The sequence below is a fragment of the Melospiza melodia genome, chromosome 21, assembly GCF_035770615.1.
Source record: "Melospiza melodia melodia isolate bMelMel2 chromosome 21, bMelMel2.pri, whole genome shotgun sequence".
NCBI classification, from domain to species: Eukaryota; Metazoa; Chordata; class Aves; order Passeriformes; family Passerellidae; genus Melospiza; species Melospiza melodia.
Window position 1 is genome coordinate 8,599,029 of NC_086214.1, and position 19,447 is coordinate 8,618,475.

General features: G+C 48.0%; 1 protein-coding gene across 4 annotated transcripts in view; it reads right to left on the reverse strand.

Annotated features, from left to right (window-relative positions):
* Positions 1-19,447, reverse strand: part of AP2B1 (adaptor related protein complex 2 subunit beta 1) — an 82,276-nt gene continuing 62,829 nt past the window's right edge. For all 4 annotated transcript variants that reach the window (XM_063174101.1, XM_063174098.1, XM_063174099.1 and 1 more), the window contains 4 exons: positions 14,573-14,657; positions 13,394-13,480; positions 4,230-4,384; positions 1-2,154 (listed from right to left, as the gene is read on the reverse strand). In XM_063174101.1, the coding sequence (XP_063030171.1) occupies positions 2,080-2,154; positions 4,230-4,384; positions 13,394-13,480; positions 14,573-14,657 (402 nt within the window). In that variant the 3' untranslated portion in view covers positions 1-2,079. The remainder of the gene's footprint in view (positions 2,155-4,229; positions 4,385-13,393; positions 13,481-14,572; positions 14,658-19,447) is intronic.

Consider the following 19,447-nt stretch of genomic DNA (forward strand, 5'->3'; position numbering starts at 1 on the left):
CTCGTGGAAATGACTTTATTGGCACGGAGGGCAGGGAAAGGCTGAAGAGCAACACGAACGGGAACACTCGAACGAGCAGGGGCGGAGGGAACGGCACCGGCCCCGCCCCGGGCTGGCACACCCACCCCAAAAGCTGGGAAGGAATTCGGCAAGAGAAGGGGGTGCTCAGCAACCCCTCCCCACGTCCAAGCTGTGCTCTCCTCCCTGCCCCACACAGCATCAGGACTCCTCCATTGCTCTGTTAATGATTTTTATACCACACCCGCGGGGCTCGGAGCAAATCCCCTCCCAGCACGCTGGGCAAGGCTCAAGGGCTGGGCTGCTCCAGCTCTGCCCCACTTTCCTCCCCCCAGCCAGAGCCCAGGGGTTCCTACACAGGCACACACCTTCCTCAGGGTCCTCTGAGGCCGGAGCCTCTCCCAGGACACTGTGACCTTTTCCCAGCACCGGGTTCTTGGCTGCAGCCAGTGCCAAAGCCCTGATGAACGATCTCCCACCGTGGAACATTTACTGACTCTGAAAGTGGCGTCTAAAAGGACAACGGGGGGGGTTGCTACACGCAAGAGCTTTGTTAGCTGGGGTGGAGATGTCCAAGCATGCTGGGGAGGGAGAGGCTGGTCTGGATTGGGGTTGGATTAAGCAGGACAAGCTATGGATGGAGCAGGGACATGCAAGAAGCTTTGCTTTCACTGCTGGTGCTGCAGCACTGAGTGGTTGCAATGGGGTGAACCCACAGCTGTGGAATGGAAGGGAAACAATCCTGGCTCTAAGGGACAGCTTGGAAAACAGGGGCCAGGGCATGGGGCTGCTTGGGACTCAGAGCAGGGACCTGGCTGGCTCCGGGCACTGTGCTGGGCACAAAGAGTGGAGCTGCCAAAAGGAGAAACCCTTCCATGGCCTGCTCCACCCAGCCCTGCGGAAGCTGAGTGGCCCAGGCAGGCAGGGAGCAAACACTGCCAGGCCCAAAGCATCTCCCACCATGCCCAGCCTGGGCTGTGGGGGCAGCAGGGAGAGCCACTGCACTCCCCTGGCATCCTGGGGCACTGCCAGCAGCAGCCCCTCTCCGTGGGGGCCTGGGGGATGCTGCAGCCCCACGGGGGAAGTGGCAGTGCCACATCTGGGACTGCCAGGGCCAGCACTGGGAGAGGGGGGCACAGCTCAGGGATGGCTGAGGAGGCAGCTTGGCCTCAGCAGGCACAGAAAGAACGGGAGGCAGAGGGGCTGCACATGGGTGAGGATGCAGAGACCACACCTGGAGCCTTTTGCTCTAAGAACAGGCTCATTTCCTTCCTTTCATCACCCCTGCCCTGCTACCCATCCAGGCCTGCAGCTCCTCCCCACACAAAAGCAGCCTCAAATCACCAGCTGATGAGGCAGGGAGATGGCTGGAGTGAAAACACCATAGAAGCCAGCACAAGAGTAATAAAAACCCCTCCTTAGGGCTCCCTTCCCCTTCTAGGACCCCACTGATGGCTCTGTTCCTAATTCCCCGAGGCTGTGCTCACCCTGCTAGAGCCCCATGTCCCTGCAGGGCTCCCAAGACTTCCTTGCAATCATCTTCCCTTTAAGCCAATTACAATAGAAAAACTCAAAAAAAAAAAAAGTATAAAAATATAAAATAAAGTGCAGTGTTATGTTTTCGACACTTTTGCCTTGTTTTAATCAGCAGACGTGTGGTTTTTGCTCGGTGTTTTTTCGTTTTTCCAATGAGCAGTTATTTTACAAAATCCAAACTACACCTAAAGCCATTTAGAAAACACTGAACATTGGCACAAAATGGGAGAGAAGCCCACGAGAACGGATGAGTGAGGGGCGAGGGGCACATGGGAGTAGTCTGAAGCAGTGGTTACAAACTCCATGGACGCTAAAAATACCAAAGGGGTTTGTTCCCTATCATCATCAGCACGTGGATACTAATTGCTACCTTGTTTAATCAGTGCCTTTGACTGCAATCCTACACATGAATACAGCTGCTTCCAGTTAGGAGTGCTCTTCCCTGCGCTGGCGGTGAAGGAGGCTCTGGGGACCCCTTTTCCCCCCTCCTCCTTCTGCAGGGTGAGGCACAGGCTCCACCTCCTGTTAGTTTTTCAAGATGGCATCGTAGGCCTGGTAGATGTACTGGGACACTTCTGGAGCTCGGCATTTCAGGGAGAGCTGTGGAAAGGAGAGGAGAGGTTAGTGCTGGAGCTCCTGCCATGGCCACAAGGGAATGGTTGGACATGGCTGCTGACAATCACACTGAGTATCTGTCCTGCTTTCTTCATCACCAACCTCAAAGTGCCCTTTCAGAGCTTGCTGAAAGCAGGAGGAAAACAAAAGCAAACTCCCACATTCTCACCAAATGTAGGCGGCCCCACAGGCAGGAGGAAAAGGGGACACGGTCCCAAACTGAGACAAGGGACCTGTGCTTGTGGCTGCAAATCACAGCACTAAACCCAAGGGCTTCTAAAGATCTGCTGCTCAGTCCTGATGGACACAAACTTGGCTGTCACTCCCCTCTAAAGCAAAGATCAGGCTGAGACCAGGCTTGCAGCATCAAACCTTGTGCAAACACTCTAAATCACCTTCCAACGCTCACATCCACCCCGCAGCTCCCCAGACCACACATTTCTCTTGGAACTCCTGGCACAGCTTCCAACAGGAGATAAATCCTCTAATACCAGACACACACAGGTCCCTCAGAAGGGCAGAGAAGTCAAAGACAAGAGTCACAGGGGTGCATGAAGCAGGACAGAGAGCACCTTCCCCCCAGCCCCGGGCTGGTGCCAGCGCAGGGCCACAGACAGCCGGGAACGCAGCGGGGCATAAATCTCCCCTTGTCTGTACCAGGGGGAAGGGCTCCCTGGCACTGCTTCCTTGCTAATATCTCTTGGCTTTATCTCTGGGTAACCTTGGCAAGTCACTGCCCATTGCTGAGCAGGCACTGGCCCAGCTCACTGGTGACAGAGCAGGGGAATTCTGGTGCTCCTCACTTTGCCCATGTTAAGCATCCTCACCCCCCCAGCCAAATTATCAGCATCTCCCTCAGCACAGAGCCAGCAGGGAGGGAGGTGCCATTGTCACATTTTCTGGAAAAATCCCTTTGCCAGGATTTCTTCTCCTGGGAAGCTGAGAAGCCTCAGAGAAAAATGAAAACAATCATTATTTGGTTTGCTTCTCCTGTGTTTGCTGCTTTGGAATGTGGTTTGGAGATTGTTTACCAACTGGTAATTGTTCAATTGGTTTCATGTGAATTATTTTAACTTAATGACCAATCACAGGCTGTGTTGAGACTCTGGAGAGAGTAATGAGTTTTCATTATAATTCTTTGTAACCTTCTGTCTGCATCCTTTCTCTATTCTTTAGTATAGTACGGCTAATATAGTATAGTATAGTATAGATTATTCTATCTATAATATAGATAGAATAATATAGTATAAATAAAAAAATAATAAATTATAGTATAATAAATACTATAATAGAGTATAAATAATAAATATAATCTACTATTAAATAAATACACTAATAAATATAGTATAATAAAGTATAAATAATAAAATAATAATAAAAATCAAAATAATACTACAATGTAATACAATGTAATGTAATGTATCCTCCTTCTGTATACTTTCTCTATTCTTTAGTATAATATAGTATAGCTAATGTAGTATAGTATAATATACCATAGTATAGTATAACAGATAAAATAATAATATATATATAAATATAAATATCTATTTATAGATATATAAATATATATATATTATATAAAATATATAAAAATATATATTATATAAAATTTATGTATATAAAATATATATAAATATATATAATATATATAATATATATTATATATAATATATAAATATATATAAATATATAAATAATAAAATAATAAACTACAGTAAATGAAATACTATAATAAATATAGTATAATAAATTTAGTATAATATAGTATAAATAATAAAATAATGATAAAATTATAATAATATAATACTTATATACAATATAATATATAATTATAATAATATGATACGATATAATATCACATAATATATAATATAATCCATAATATCATATATCATAAAATAATAAATTAGCCTTCCAGAAACATGGTAGTCAGATTGATCATTTTCCCCCTTCATCCTGGGTAGCCAGTGAACACCCCAGGGAGGAAGGGCAGGGAGGAAGGCCCAGGGTGTGTGTGAGCAGCAGGAGCCCAGGCTGTGCCCTGCCCTGCCAGCTCTCACCGTGTAGTTGGGGTTGCCGGGCTGGATGCGCAGCTCAGCCAGGATCCAGATGCCATTGGTGAGCTTCAGGGACTGGTAGAGCATGTCCTGCCCCTCCACGTTCCTCTTGGCAATGGTGTAGACGTTGTTGTTCTGCAGCTTGCTGGAGACAGTGTCTATGGAGGGAAGGGAGGAGAGAAAAGGCATCTGTTACTTCAGATCCATCATCTGCAGAGACAGGAGAGCCCTGGGGAGCATTCCCAGGATGCAAGGGCACAGGGAAATGCTGGCTGCTTCCCCGGGGACAGGAGCACACGTGACACAAGGAGAAAAACATTCCAGTTCTCTCCGTGGACCCACCTCATTCCCTCCAGGCTGTGATCTCCCGGTATTTGCCCATTTTACAGGGCTCTCACTGCCCTGGGTCACTCAGGACTTGATCAAGGTGAGACTTTAAAGGCTGCTCAGAGAGGAAGAGAACTCTGCTTTCTCCACAACCCCCATCCACCTACAGGCAGCCAAAGAGTCAGAAGATGAAGGTGGAAAAGAACAAAGATCACAGCCTGAGGCGTGCTCGGGTTCTGAGCTTGTGTCCCAGCCACAAGAGCTCCCTCCTACTCTGCTCACACACAGACACTTCTGGCCAAATCAATGTCCTACAAGGCAAGCAAAAATCCTCTCCCTTTTTAAAAAAGTAATTACTTGAAAGGGTAAACCACCCCCCAGGCACTGTCTCCAGACATCACAGGGCTGTGGTGTGGTTTTAACACACAGCCTGACCTCAGCCCTTGCAGATGAGGTGTGATTTCAGCTGCACACCTGGATGGGTGTCATTGTCACACACATTATTTCTAAGGGACTTTTTGAGGAAACCAGAACAGGGAAATCCACAGAATACAGAGCAGCCCTGGATGCCAAGGGGTTCCTCAGCACAGAGCAAACATCAGGCTGTGGATGCCTGTAAAGGGGCACAGTCACACTTTGGGTGGAAGATCCTGATAAGCATCATTGGCAAATTCCCATTTCTGGTGCTCAAGAGGAGAAATTTAACTCCCTGCAGGGGCAGGTGGAACACTTTATCTGTGCTGGGTTATTTATGACATAAAATGAGGGAGAGAACCAACTAGCACTGAAAGGCCAGAGACTGGAAACGTGGGATCCATCTAAGGAGCAGCACAGCAGCAGAGGAGCAGCACAAAAGTGACCAAGCAGCTCTAATCCATCCATGGGGTGCCAGACCTCACAGTGGACACCAGTCTGTGCTGAGGGACTGGACAGAGGACAGCAGAGCCTGTTCATGCACCAGGGAATGGTGGGAGGACCAACAAAAAGGCAAATCCACCCTTGATGCGGACGCTGGGATCCAGCGCCTCTCCCCAGGCAGCCTGGACACTTTGTGCCCCCCTTTGCTCCCCAGAGCAGCTCCCTGCAGGCCCAGGATGGTTCAGGCATGCAGCCACCCAGACACACTCAGATTTAGGCTTCCTCTCTTCCCCAGTTACTATGGAAACTGGCTGATATATGTAACTAATGAGATCTTTTGCTTAAAACCCCTCATTGCCTGTCTCCTCCTCCCACCCATACTCCTCCTCTCCACAATAAACTCAGCCAGACTTGGGAAATGGGCAGTGCAGAGCAGTCCCCTGCTCACAGGGAGCATGGCTGGGATTAATCCATGCTGCAAGGACATCACCCACCAGCAAAGAACCCCAAATTCCCATATTCTCATGCTCTCAAGCCATCAGCAGGAGCCTCCAGGCCTTTGGGAAGGCACAGAGTCCAACACAAGCACAAGCTCAGACAGGACATCCTCGTCTGAGAGGGTTGCTGGTATTAAATGGGATTTTTTGGACTCATTTTGATAGGCTGTGGTTAAACCTCACCCCTCTGGAAGGTGGAACTACTGGTGAGGACTTTCTCCAGCAAGCCTGACACCTGCCACAGCAGCCTCCCCTCTGCTGGGAGGTGCTGTCAGAGCAAAGGCATTCCCTGGGGAGCAGGGATGCAGGATTGGAATAAGAAGCTGCAATTTTGGCTGCTACCCCATACAGGGGTGATGGCAGAGCAGGGGAGCTGTGCCTAGGGAGCTCAGCAGGTGAGACACAGCCACAGAGCAGCTGCTCTTACACCAAAATCTTCATGTGATGGCTCCTCTTGCCATGGAAACACCCCAGCCTCTGCTGAGGGGCAGATTCCAGAGCAGGAACGTGCTTGTAGGGGAATACAGGGAGGGAAAGTGAGGCAGAGCAAACCCTAGGAAGGTTTTTACAATTTTCTGCTCCCTTGACCTCAGTTATCCTCCAAAGAGCACAAAATCCCCACCAAAAGATGCCCTGCCCCAGCCAGAGCAATGGTGAGCAGCTGGAGCTGATGCTTGGCTGGCCTGACCCTCCTGCCCCCTCTCTGAGCACAGATTTGGGGAGAGCTGAGCCCTTCTCCCCCCAGGTAGCAGCTCCCATCCCTCCTGTGCTCTGGAGTACCAGCAATTTGGATTTTGGAGATCATCAGAGTTGCTAAGCAACAGTGGCAGGCTGGGGCTGGCTGAAGGCAGGGCCGCTAATGCCATGTGACAGCACAGCCTTTATTAAAAAAAAAAATAAATAAATAAAATCCAAGAAACCCAGGCAGATCTTGCTGGGAGCAGGGAGGCCAGGCAGGCAGGAGCAGGGCTGGGTGACTCTGGGGACTCTGCAAAGCAGAACACACAAGGCACAGCCGGCCTTGCACAGCAACTTTCTTTTGTCTCAAGGTTTGTTCTCAGAACCCTCCTGAAGCACAAGGGAAGGACAAGGGAAGGGAGGTTTGGCCATCCCCAAGGCCAGGGAAGCCTCTGACATCAGCCCAGCTTCCAGGGCTGGTTTGTTTGGTTTGTTTTCCTTGTATTTTCCTTTCTGAACAGAATTTTTTTACCTCAGTCCCTCAGCCAAGCAGTGCACGTGGAAACACAGGGAGGAACAACTCAACAGCTCACAGGGTCTCCTTCTTTGCACTGAAGGGACCCAATATTTTCTTAACAGCACTTTTCTCCTGGGTAAAGCAAAGGATGAGCTCAAATCTTCTGCCCACCAGCTTAAGAACTGAACATCTGAGCTCAGAGAGCCAAGATGAGCACCTGGCAGGGGGCGTGCAGCAAGGACAGGCACAACTCAGAGCCAACACTGACCACACACCTTGTCTGACCTTTGTGGCAATCTGCAGCAAGCACTCCATAGCAGAAAGTACAATTTAATGCTTTTATTTGATGCTGTGATAGTCCAGAACATCCCTGTGCCATTTCTAGCAGCACCTGAATGGTTCTGAGCATCCAGCCAAGAACTGCATTCAAATACCAAGCACAGGCTGATCCAGTGGGGAGGCACTTGGGACAATGTTCTGACACCACATTCATTTCCAGGACATGTAATATGCACCAGTTCTGTAATTTATTAAACTATCAGCTACAGGATTTGCACATTCAGAAAAAAACCAAAATACCATGCAAGCTTGTGTGATTTCCCCCCAGGTTTTTTTCATCAAAATAAAATCCAGTTTACTTTTTTTCTGGCCTTAGCAAATTATCTGGGGGAGAAAAACAAAGTGACCACTGCATACCAATAAAGCCATGTTAAACTCCAAACAAGAAAGGTACCAAACTGTGCACCAGTGATAAACAAAACCAAAATTCCTGTGCTGAACAGCAGAGCAAGTGATGGAATACCATTAAATGGGAGGAAATCTCCATGTGCAAGTCAGCTCATCCTCTTTCACTCTGTGGGTTTGGGTAAGCAGTGTTTAGGAAAAAGGAAACCATTTAGCTCATCTGATTTGCATATCCTAATGTAGGGATCCTTTAGAATTTAGTCAAACTTAGCATTTTAAAAAAACCCAGTGTAAACAAGGCAAACTGAGCTTCAGTGCATGCTCAGTTACAGGGGAAACCTCAGCTGCACCAACAGCACCCAGAATATTTGAGCTGTAACAGTTAAGCAATCTATTTTCATGCACTAGATTCATGTATTTTCATTAAAAAAAAAAAAACCCAAATCAATTAATTTAGCACTGGATTAATAAGAGATGAGGATGCTGGGCTATAACCACGACCTTGTGTTTTCGTTATTTCTGAATGAGGTTTTCTCAAGGGAACTTTCCCAACCTCTTCCTAAGAGGCTGATGCACAGAACAGATTAATTCAAGATGTGCAGGGCATCCCAAGCACACCTTGGCCCCATGGCAAAGCTCCAGAGGGACTTGTTCCTCCACAGCCCTCAGGAACAGCCTCAGGCCAGGTCCATCTCTCACCACTGGGAACCTGAGCCCCAAATCCAGATCTAAGCACTCATCTCTCTCCCTGAGTCACTGGGGAATGGTGGGAATAGCTTCAAAGGTCCAGGATTTGCCTTTTTTGGAAGCAATGATGGTGGAGACACAGATCAGCTCACAGATCAGACCCCAATTCCCACTGACAGGTACCTGCTCCTCATCCCACAGCCTGGCACCTTATCCTTGGCTTCCCTTGCCCGCTCTGGGCCACCTGCAGCAGCCAAGACTTTCTGGTTGCCCAGTGCTTTGGGATGAGCTTTTTTTGCCATCCCTGTTGCAAGCCACCAAAGCTCCAACCAATCCTATTTGGCTTGCCTTGTGGGCACAGGATGGATCTTTTACCCACAAAGGCCTGGGAGCACAGACTGCCACAGAAGCCTCTCTGCTGTCTGTCTGTGTTTATCTCCTTTTTGTTTGAAGGAGGAAAAGCAATAACCTGGAGAGGAGTCTGCAGTTTGCACAGGAGGTGCTGTAAGGTGACTGTTGCACTGTGACAGCTCTGGATGTACAAGGAACTCACACACTGCTTTTCTGACAGATCAAATCCCAGCCCCCAGCAAATCCCTGTTTCAAGCCTAACTCACTTCAGAGCAGTTCCTGAGCTCACAGCATCACCCTGGCTCTTTCCTCTCCTCATTTCTTACAGGTACATCCCAACCTCTTGGTTGCACACACCTGCTGTCATCTCTGTCACATTGCACATCAGCATCTTCATCACCCACTCTTGTAATTCCCCAGTTTCACTAAGCAGCATTCTTCATTTTCACCTTTATTTCCTTATTTTTCACCTCCTTGATTAGTCCTGCCTCAGTTCAGACACTTTCTAGACAGCCTCAAATGGGTCCATTGCCTGCATCTCCCAAGACTCCTGCCATTCCCTCAGTAAAATCTAAATAGGAAATAAGTTCTGGGTGTTTAGAGAGAAACAAACTCAAATTTCAGTTTCTCTACTGAGGAAGAGCAGCACCCCTTGCTTGACTGCTCTGCAGGGCCTCCAGGATGGCTGCACAGAAATTCAGCCCTGCTCCTCACATAGCACAGATGTGAGAATTCATGAAAGGAAAGGCTGTTTGCAGCTGGGAGGAGGGGAATGGGAGAAGGAGAATGGGAGAGAAGGAAAGCTGGAGAAGAACTGGAGAAGGGGAGCTGGGAAAAGGAGAACTGAGAATAGGAAAGCTGGGAGAAGGAGAGATGGGACAAAGGGAGATGGGAGAAAGGGAGAATGGGAAGAGGAGAGCTGGGAGAAGGAGAATGGGAGAAGAACTGGGAGAAGGAGAGCTGAGAGAAGAAGAGATGGGAGAAAGGGAGATGGGAGAAAGGGAGAATGGGAAAAGGAGAGCTGAGAGTAGGAAAACTGGGAGTAGGAAAACTGGGAGGAGAGCTGGGAGAAGGAGAGCTGAGAATAGAAAAGCTGGGAGAAAGAGAGCTGAGAATAGAAAAGCTGGGAGAAAGAAAGCTGGGAGAAGGAGAGCTGGGAGAAGGAAAGCAGAAAGAAGGAGAGCTGGGAGAAGGAGAGCTGGGAGAAGAAAAGCTGAGAGAAGGAGAGCTGAGAGAAGGAGAGCTGAGAGAAGGAGAGCTGGGAGAAGGAAAGCAGAAAGAAGGAGAGCTGAGAGAAGGAGAGCTGAGAGAAGGAAAGCAGAAAGAAGGAGAGCTGGGAGAAGGAGAGCTGAGAGAAGGAGAGCTGGGAGAAGGAGAGCTGGGAGAAGGAAAGCAGAGAGAAGGAGAGCTGGGAGAAGGAGAGCTGAGAGAAGGAGAGCAGAGAGAAGGAAAGCAGAGAGAAGGAGAGCTGGGAGAAGGAGAGCTGAGAGAAGGAGAGCTGAGAGAAGGAGAGCTGGGAGAAGAAAAGCTGAGAGAAGGAGAGCTGAGAGAAGGAGAGCTGAGAGAAGGAGAGCTGGGAGAAGGAGAGCTGGGAGAAGGACAGCTGGGAGAAGGAAAGCAGAAAGAAGGAGAGCTGGGAGAAGGAGAGCTGAGAGAAGGAGAGCTGGGAGAAGGAGAGCTGGGAGAAGGAAAGCAGAGAGAAGGAGAGCTGGGAGAAGGAGAGCTGAGAGAAGGAGAGCTGGGAGAAGGAGAGCTGAGAGAAGGAAAGCAGAGAGAAGGAGAGCTGGGAGAAGGAGAGCTGAGAGAAGGAGAGCTGGGAGAAGGAAAGCTGAGAGAAGGAAAGCAGAAAGAAGGAGAGCTGGGAGAAGGAGAGCTGAGAGAAGGAGAGCTGGGAGAAGGAGAGCTGGGAGAAGGAAAGCAGAGAGAAGGAGAGCTGGGAGAAGGAGAGCCAGGCCCTGAGGGTGCAGGGATCACTCCTGCCCAGCCTCTGCCAGCCCAGCTGCTCCACAGGGCTCTGAGTGGCTGTGGAGCTGTGTGATGAGGGCCCTGCTCTGGGAGCTGGGTATTTTTAGCTCCAGCTGCACTCACGTCACGGGGCTGGGAGCAGCCAGGCTGAGGCATGAATGGTGTCTCAGCACTCACCACCTGGTGGGTGGGCTCAGGCTGGGCATGAATGACTGAGCCCAGCAGATCCCAGCAGGGAGAACAGCTCACTCCAAGGAGCCAGCAGTGCTCCTGAGCTGTTCCCTGTGCACAAACCCAGCCTCTCCTCAGGTCTGGTGAGGAGCTGCTGGGATCTGCAGAGTTTTGTGCAGCTCTGCCACGAGGGCATTGCAAACCTGCAAAGACACCACAAGCACTGTGACAGCCCAAACTGAGAGCTTTATTGTGGTTACACATCTCCTGCAGGAGAGCCTTTGGGACAGGAACCAGCCCTTCCTCCACAAGGATCAAGTTCCTAAAGATTTTACATGCAAACTTGCTTTTTTATTTTGAAGAATGGATAGTCTTTTAAGTCTATTTTCACTGGATTTAAACAATCAAAATTGTGAATCTTGAAAAATTATCACCCTACTGAGGCACATGGCCTGGCACACACCCTTGCTCTGGTGTAAACTAGAAGATGGGCTCAGCTCCTGCCAGATTTCACCCAGCCTATTCTGCCTCTGCCCTAGTGTCTCACTTGCCATGCTGAGAGAAGCCTGCACCCCTGAGGATGCTGGAATTCCACACTCCGTGGGTTTTGGATTTGCCTGATCCTTGTGCAAGCAAGGCTTGGTGCTCTTAGGATGGTCTGAGCTAGAGGAGGTTACTGCCTGTAGCAAATCAAGGTGAGCAGGCTGAGTCAGGGCTGCACTGGTAAAAAAAATAGAAAATATAGAAAAAATACAAGGGGCTCAGGCAAGCACACAAGATTTCACTGGTTTTCCCTCCTGCAAGCTCTTGGTCTGCCCCTTGCTCAAACCCAGCTGGTCAAGGAGTGGCAAGAGGGAGGAGGTGAGGGCAGCAGAAACAGAAGCCTCAGTGGAAGGGTTTGGGATCTGTTTATGGGGTGAGATTCACTTTCTGCCAAAGAGGCTGGCAGGTCCTGGCAGGTCCTGAGCACCCCAAGGGATGGGCTGTGCTCTGGAGAGGCTCTGCAGCCACGTTCCTGCCTGGGAGAGGCTGCAGATCCCACTGACAGGAACTGCCTGGTGTTCCCTGCTCTCCCTGAGAGCTGGAAATTTGTCCTTCTGAGCATCCCAGGCCTGGCTGAGCAGTCTGGTCCTGAGCTGGCAAACCCTTCTGCAATGGGGAGCATTCTGGCACTCCACATTTCATAACATCTTCTTCCAGAGGGAGGAGGGGGAGGCCAGGCTGCAGGATTGCCAATCTTCCCAGCCACATCCCCTTCCAGGCAGCACCTCAACACCAAAATGAGCAGCTTCCAGGGCTCTTTATCTCTAATCAGTGTTTCTGATTGGAGATAAAGAGTTCTGGATGCAGCCAGGGCATGGCCAGGGCAGAAGGCAGCAGCAGCAGCTCTGCAGTGCAGGGGGAGAGGCAATGCCAAGCTCAGTGAGGAGCAGAGGGAGGACTGGGGGAGGCACAGAGGTTGTTCTCATTTCAAACCCCACAGTGAAATCAAGTCATAAGGTCCAACAGCTGCTATTTTCCCCCTCCTCTTGCGTGCTCCAGCTTTTGTATTCCAAAATAGTAATAATTATGAGTACAAAGAGACCCATGGTTTCTGTCTGCTATTGAAGCACGAGGGTGTTCATTGTGTAATAGCAGGCATGGGAGAATAAAAAGGTTACAGGGCTGGTAATCAATAGGGACACTTCTTTCATCTGTGAAACAGAGCAGCTTTTGGTAGAATCACTTGGCTCCTGTCCAGAACCTCCAGACCAGGAGCAGAGCTGCTGAGCTGGCCCCATTCCACCCTTTTTACACTCCCTTATCCTTCAGCAGTAGTAAGGTCACACGTACAAGATGCTCACAGAGGAAACTCTACAGCCAAACAAACTGGACAGGACCAAACATGATGAAAATGCATCAATATCTCAGCTAACACCAGCACACCCTTCCCACCTGGCCTGTCCTCCTCAAACACCCTGCAGTGTCTGTGGGGTTAAATCTTGCATGACAGAAAAGAAGAAAGAAGCTGCCAAAAGGTGAAGTGAGTGGCCCAGGGTGATGCAGCAGGGCTGGAACACTTTGATCACAACTCACAGCAGCAGGACAGGGCTGCTGAACAGCCCCAACACCACATTCAGCTCCATTTAAAGAGCAGCTTTGCAGGGAAGCCAAGTATAAAAGGGAAAACAAGAATACAAGGTCCAGAATGAAAGGAAGAAACAGACTGGTCAAATCAAAGACTTGGGATTTTTAGATGTGCTTTTATGGGGACCCAGCAAAAGTTTTTTGACTGAAACAAGCCCTAGGATGCCAGGCTGTGCTATTCAAAAGTGCAATACTTACATCTTCATCAGCCATCAGCTTATTTTACTAAGGTGATATTAATAAGGTGATTTTTAATGGCAATACATCAAAAGTGCTCTCCGGCATGGCAGAATGAAGCCACTCACCAGCATTCAGGTGACAGTCTTTAATCTGGAACTGAAGCTCATTTTCATTTGGAATATCCTTCCATGTTGCAAGGAAGACCTGGCGCTCTAGAAACAAAAAAATCCCCTCAGCACTGTGGGATCCTCACAGGACCCCAGCATTAATTAACACACCACAGAATATTCCAAAGCAGACACACTAAAGGGCTTTTGGGAACTTTTTGCCCTGCTGGGAACAGATTTATTCCTGGATTTACCTCAGTCTCTTTGTAAAAGCAGCAAAGCTTTGATGGATTTTGGCCTCCCCCAAAAGAGGAATAGTTTTTGCCATATGAGCTGTTTACAAGCCAAGAATATGCAGGATTTGACAAGAAGGAAGGAGATCCACATATTTAGGATTATGTTCGTGAAAGCTGCTTTTCTAGCAACTTCCAGCCAATTCAAACAAAACTTTATACTAAAGGTGACTAGGAATACAAAAATTCCAGTGAAAATGGTGACTAGGAATACAAATAAAGTGTGCAAAAGTTATTTGTGACAGCTGATTCCTGCATGATTACAGCTGCTTGCAAGGTGACATTTGATGTCATTCCTGAACCCAGTGATGCAGTTTGGGAGGAATAAAGGTGACTGGGAATACAATAAAGGTGACTGGGAATACAATAAAGGTGACTATGAATACAATAAAGGTGACTGGGAATACAATAAAGGTGACTGGGAATACAATAAAGGTGACTAGGAATACAATAAAGGTGACTGGGAATACAATAAAGGTGACTGGGAATACAATAAAGGTGACTATGAATACAATAAAGGTGACTGGGAATACAAAAATTCCAGTGAAAATGGTACGGGCGAAAATCCTAGACTCATTCAAGTGAATCAAAGCATTAAAAAACCCCAAAACTACAACAAATCCAACCCAAACAAATGAAAAAAAAAATCAGCTTCAAAGAAAACAGATCCACCTGGCTGAGAGAATGAGAGGAATGTCTGGCTGAGAGAATGAGAGCAGGGGACTTGGGTTCTGCAGCTGGGGGATAACGGGGACAGGACAACAGGGACAACCAGACCAGACCTGATGAGATGCAGTGGTTTGAAGGTCAAGGCACAGGTGAAACAGAGCCAGGAGGCACCTGCAGCTCCAGCTGGGCACAGCCTGGATGAAAGAGGCTCAGAACCCACCCCCAAAGCACTCACCCATTTTGCCATCCTCCACGAAAAGCACGTTGAGAGGGATGAGGCAGCTGAAGTAAAAGACATCAATGTTGTTTTTCACAGCCACCTGTCACAGAAAAAAACAGGGAGGTTAAAGAGTCTCTCTCAGCTGGAAAAGCAAAGGGATCACACACAGTGTCACCACCCTGGAGTGCTCTCTCTGAGCAGAGGCCAGCTCTGAATGGGATGTACTGAGCTCCTGGGCAGTTTCAGGACGGACCAGTCCCCTGCTCCATTTTCACTGAAAGCTGCCCAAACTTCTCCTGTGAACCTTTCATTGTGCTGCTTCAGAGCCAGCTCCACTCAGGGGCTCACAGCAGCATCCTGGCTCTTTCCTGCCTCTCCCTCTCCTCATTTCTTTCAGGTACATCCCAACCTTTTGGCTGCACACACCTGCTACCATGTCTGTCACATTGCACATCAGCTTCTTCATCACCCACTCTTGTAATTCCTCAGCTCCAAACCTGTGCAGTATTCTTTATTTTCACCTTCATTTCCTTATTTTTCACCTCCTTGATTACTCCTGTCTCAGTCCAGACACTTTCTAGAAAGCCTCAAAGGAGTCCATTGCCTGCATCTTCCTTGCAGCATCTCCCAAGATTCCTGCCTTTCCCTCAGTAAAATCTAAATAGGGAATATGTATGTGCTGGGTATTGATTCCTGGAAGAAGAAAGCCCTGCTAGAGAGCAATCAGGTAAAAAAAAAAAAAAACATAATTTGACAAAAGACTTAATTCTCAGTGTCATTAAACTCCATCAGCCAGGGAGTTTGCCCTTATCTGCTTTGCCTTTATCACACACACTTTGCCATGTTCCCCACTAATCTCTGCTAACAGCTTTCCCAAGGCTGGGACAAGCAGGAGCAAATGGAAGGTCTGAGAGGGGCAGTGTCACAGCACAGCTCAGGAAAAGGCTCCTCTGGGCTTTATTTCCATGCCTCTCATGCTCTCCCCACGTCAGCCCACACAGTTGGAGGCTGTCATGGGAGCACAGCTCAGCAGACACCTGCCTTTGCCTTGTAAGAAAGACCCAGAATTGAGGCTTTGTGGGGAATTTCAGGAGCCATTTGAACTCCCACTTTGTTTGAAAACCCCCAGAGAGAGTTCTCCAATTTGTCACCCTGAAACACAAACCAGACCATGCTAAATGCTGAGCCAAAGGAATAAATTTGCTGCTACAAAGATTTATGGCAAGACAAACTTCATTGACATTAATAATTACATTTATTGATGTCCTACTGGGAAAATCTATTGTCCTATAGGGGTAATTTTAGAAGGACACCCACAAATGTTGGTAAAAACCAGCTGTGGATAAACAAGGAAGGGGAATAAAGCAGCCAGCTGATGGAAGATGCATGCAAGCCAGAGACAAGTGGAAGGAGATCAAGCTCCCAAACAAACTCTTCTGGCAATTGTGAGGTCCCAGAAGTGCAAAGAACTGCAGAAAGGTAAATGTGACAATCTGTGGTGTTTCTACTTTTCAGCCATCACTAAAGGTAGCAGCTTATGCTTAATTCCCCCAGTGCAAACCAGCTTAAGAAGGGATTAGTCTAAAGCCCACTAAAACCACACAAATGATGGTGCAACTGAGGAAAAACCTGGGATTGGTTCCCTGTAACAGGGACTTGTTCCATGCTCTGATTGCTGGCGTCATGCTCACGAGTTGGAGTGCTCAGTGTTTGAACCAGAGGGGTAAAAGCAGATTGGTGGGTGGACTTCAGTGATTCACCACTGCAAAATATGATGGAACACATTGGGTGAGGAGCCAAAAATGCACTTCAGAGTCTGGGAGGGGAGAGCTGGGGGAGGGACAGCAGTGCAGCCATTCCAGATGCTGTGCTTGGATATAAGTCATGGAGATGAGCCAGGAGAGGGGAAATTTAGGCTAAATGTCTGGGAAAACCAACAGTGAGAATTATTAAGCAGCACTAAATTCCTCTGAGGATAAAAGAAGCTCCAGTGCTTGGACTTACAGTTAAAATCAGCCTTGACAATGCTCTCAATAAGAGGAACTGTAGGAAAACAACAAAGCATAGCAGGGACTACACTGCACGACCCAAGATCTTTTCCAAGTCTGATTTAATGATTAATTGCCTTGCCTTAGAACAACAGAGATTACTTAGCTTTTGTAGCTAATTGTTGTTGCCATACAACAGCAGTTTCTTACAAGAGGGGCTGGGAAGCAGCTCCCTCTCTCCAGTCACGGTTCTGGAGGCACACTCCAAATTAATATGCCAGCCCTGTCCCTGCAGTTATAAGGATGCTATAAAAAGGTATCTGCTGACCTGCTTCTCAACTCTGCAGAAACACACTGAGTAAGCTGCTTTGGCTATCTCTGGAGAGCTACCCAATTAAGATGCTCTGAAGTGCAATTTCTTCCCAGTAAAGAAAAATCAAGCCACATGGAAGCCATCCTCCCAAACTGCATCACTGAGTTCAGGAATGACATCACAGTCACCTTGCATGCAGCTGTAATAATGCAGGAATCAGCTGTCACAAATAACTTTTGCACACAGGGTGGAAAAAAGCTCTCCTGAACCTACAGCACTGGGACATGAGTGGGGAGCTCCTCGAAATGAGCTTCTGTTCTTCACCACCACACACTTCCCCCAAACTGGGCTCCACAAGGTGTGGGCCATCAAAAGTGGTAACAGCTTCCCAAGGTCATGATCCACATCAAGAGCATCCAGTGCCCCCTGGCAGGCTACAAAAGCAGATCCACAGCAGCACCTGCAAGAAGCTGAGCAGGTAACAACAGCGACTTTCCAAAAAAATCCAGTGCTCCTCAAGTGGGAGCATTGTCCTGAGACAGGCAATGACATCTGATGTGACAGCAGGAGCTGAGAAGCCTCTCCAGGTTTGACATGCCTCTAAAGGAACCTCTGCTTGCATTCAATAAATCCTCCAGTCCAGACTAACTTTGCTCATGGCTCTGCTTTAACCTGCTGACCTGGACATGACCTATTAAATCTCTAGCTAGACCTTTAGCTTCAGACATTTCAGAGTTGAAACAGGAGCATTTTTAATAAAAATGGCTTTCCATTTGTGATCTTTTAGAGAGGGGAAAAAAAACGATTAGTACCTTGTGAATTAAGTCAAGCAGCCTACAAAGCTCTGAGGGATAGAAGTCAAGAGGTGGCAGATTTTTGTGTGATGCCTGACTGTTGAAAAGGTGTGAGCCCACTAAAAATTGGCTCAGGGTTACAAATCACTGATGTCCTGCTCATGATCTGACTAGAGGAAGCAGCACCTCTAGAAATAAGCCCTGGAATATATTTGCTCACCTTCCAGCATGAACACCCTTCTGAAGAGCTTTCCTGCAGTCCAGCCCTCTGACAGCCCAGACATGGTATTTTGGGGAAGAAGCACCTCATAGGAACAATGTCAAGTTATTTTCTTCAGTAGTGTAGGTTTCTGATGCTTTAAATCTCAGACTTGAGCAACAGAGCTGACTTTGAAAGTCAAGTCTGAAAGCAACACAGATGCTTTCCATCAGCAGCAAGTACACAACATACCCACTTGGAATCCCATTAGCACCTACACTAAATTAAGGATTGACTTAAGTTGGGTTTTGCTTTAGAGCCTGGTAACAGCCAAACTGTTAAGGCAAGAACAAATCTCCTCTGCAGAGCCTTTTTTTACCTCACCAGGTCATGGCTTGCTCTGTGACAGTCTGCTGCTCTGCCCCCAGGGAAAGCTGAACCTCCACTTCATTTTGTGTGACAGGAAGGGTGTGATGGTGTTCACAGGGGTCTGAGGATGAGGGAGGAGATGAGGATCTGACTCCATGTTTCAGAAGGTTTGATTTATTATTTTATTATATATATTATATTAAAACTATATTAAAAGAATAGAAAAAAGGATTTCATCAGAAAGCTAGCTAAGAATAGAAAAGGAAGAATTATAACAAAAGCTTGTGTCTTGGACAGAGAATCCAAGCCAGCTGACTGTGATTGGCCATTAATTAGAAACAACCACATGAGACCAATCCCAGATGCACCTGTTGCATTCCACAGCAGCAGATAATCAATGTTTACATTTTGTTCCTGAGGCCTCTCAGCTTCTCAGGAGGAAAAACCCTAAGGAAAGGATTTTTCATAAAAGATGTCTGTGACAGGAAGGGCTCTCAGGATCCCAGAGGTGCCTGCAGCCACAGGTTTGTGCTCTGTGCCTCTGTCTGTGCTCTCCCCACAGGGCTGAGCCTGGAGCTGTGCAGGCACAGCAAGGGTTACATCAGTGTCAGGGAACACAGAGTTACTGGGAGGGTTGTGCTCTCCTGTGCCTTGCTGCACTTCAAGTTCAAAATGTACAATTTATAAATGTGCTGCACCATGTGGCAGACGTGCTCTTAACCTCCAAACCAACAGCTTTCCACAGCTGAGTGAGGAACTGGCCACAGATGCCAAGCTGTGATCCAAGTCCTTAATTCAGAGTGTTCCCAGGAGGGTTCTTTGCTGAAATAAGACTCTCACAAGCAGAGACTGTTGAAGAATAACCCAGGCAACAAACCCAAGCAGCGTCTTTCCCATCCAGCTACCCACAGGTGTTGTGTGGTGGCTGGCCAGGGATTCTCACCCACGGGCAGATATTGTGTCATTTATCAAGCAGGCTCTGGAGAGTGAACATCTGCTGGCTGGAATTGCTGCTCACAACGATTCCCACAGAGAGCTGGATGTGTGAAATCTGTCTGCAGGTTCTGAGTGCTGTGTTCGTGACCTGAGCTCCATTAACAGCTCTGATGAATGAGAGCTCCAGCAGCTCTGCACTGCCAGACACGGGAGCGTGGAGGAGCACAGGTGATGAGTTACAGCAGGAAGGACAAGCATCATCCACTGCATCAGCAACACTGATATTTCCTC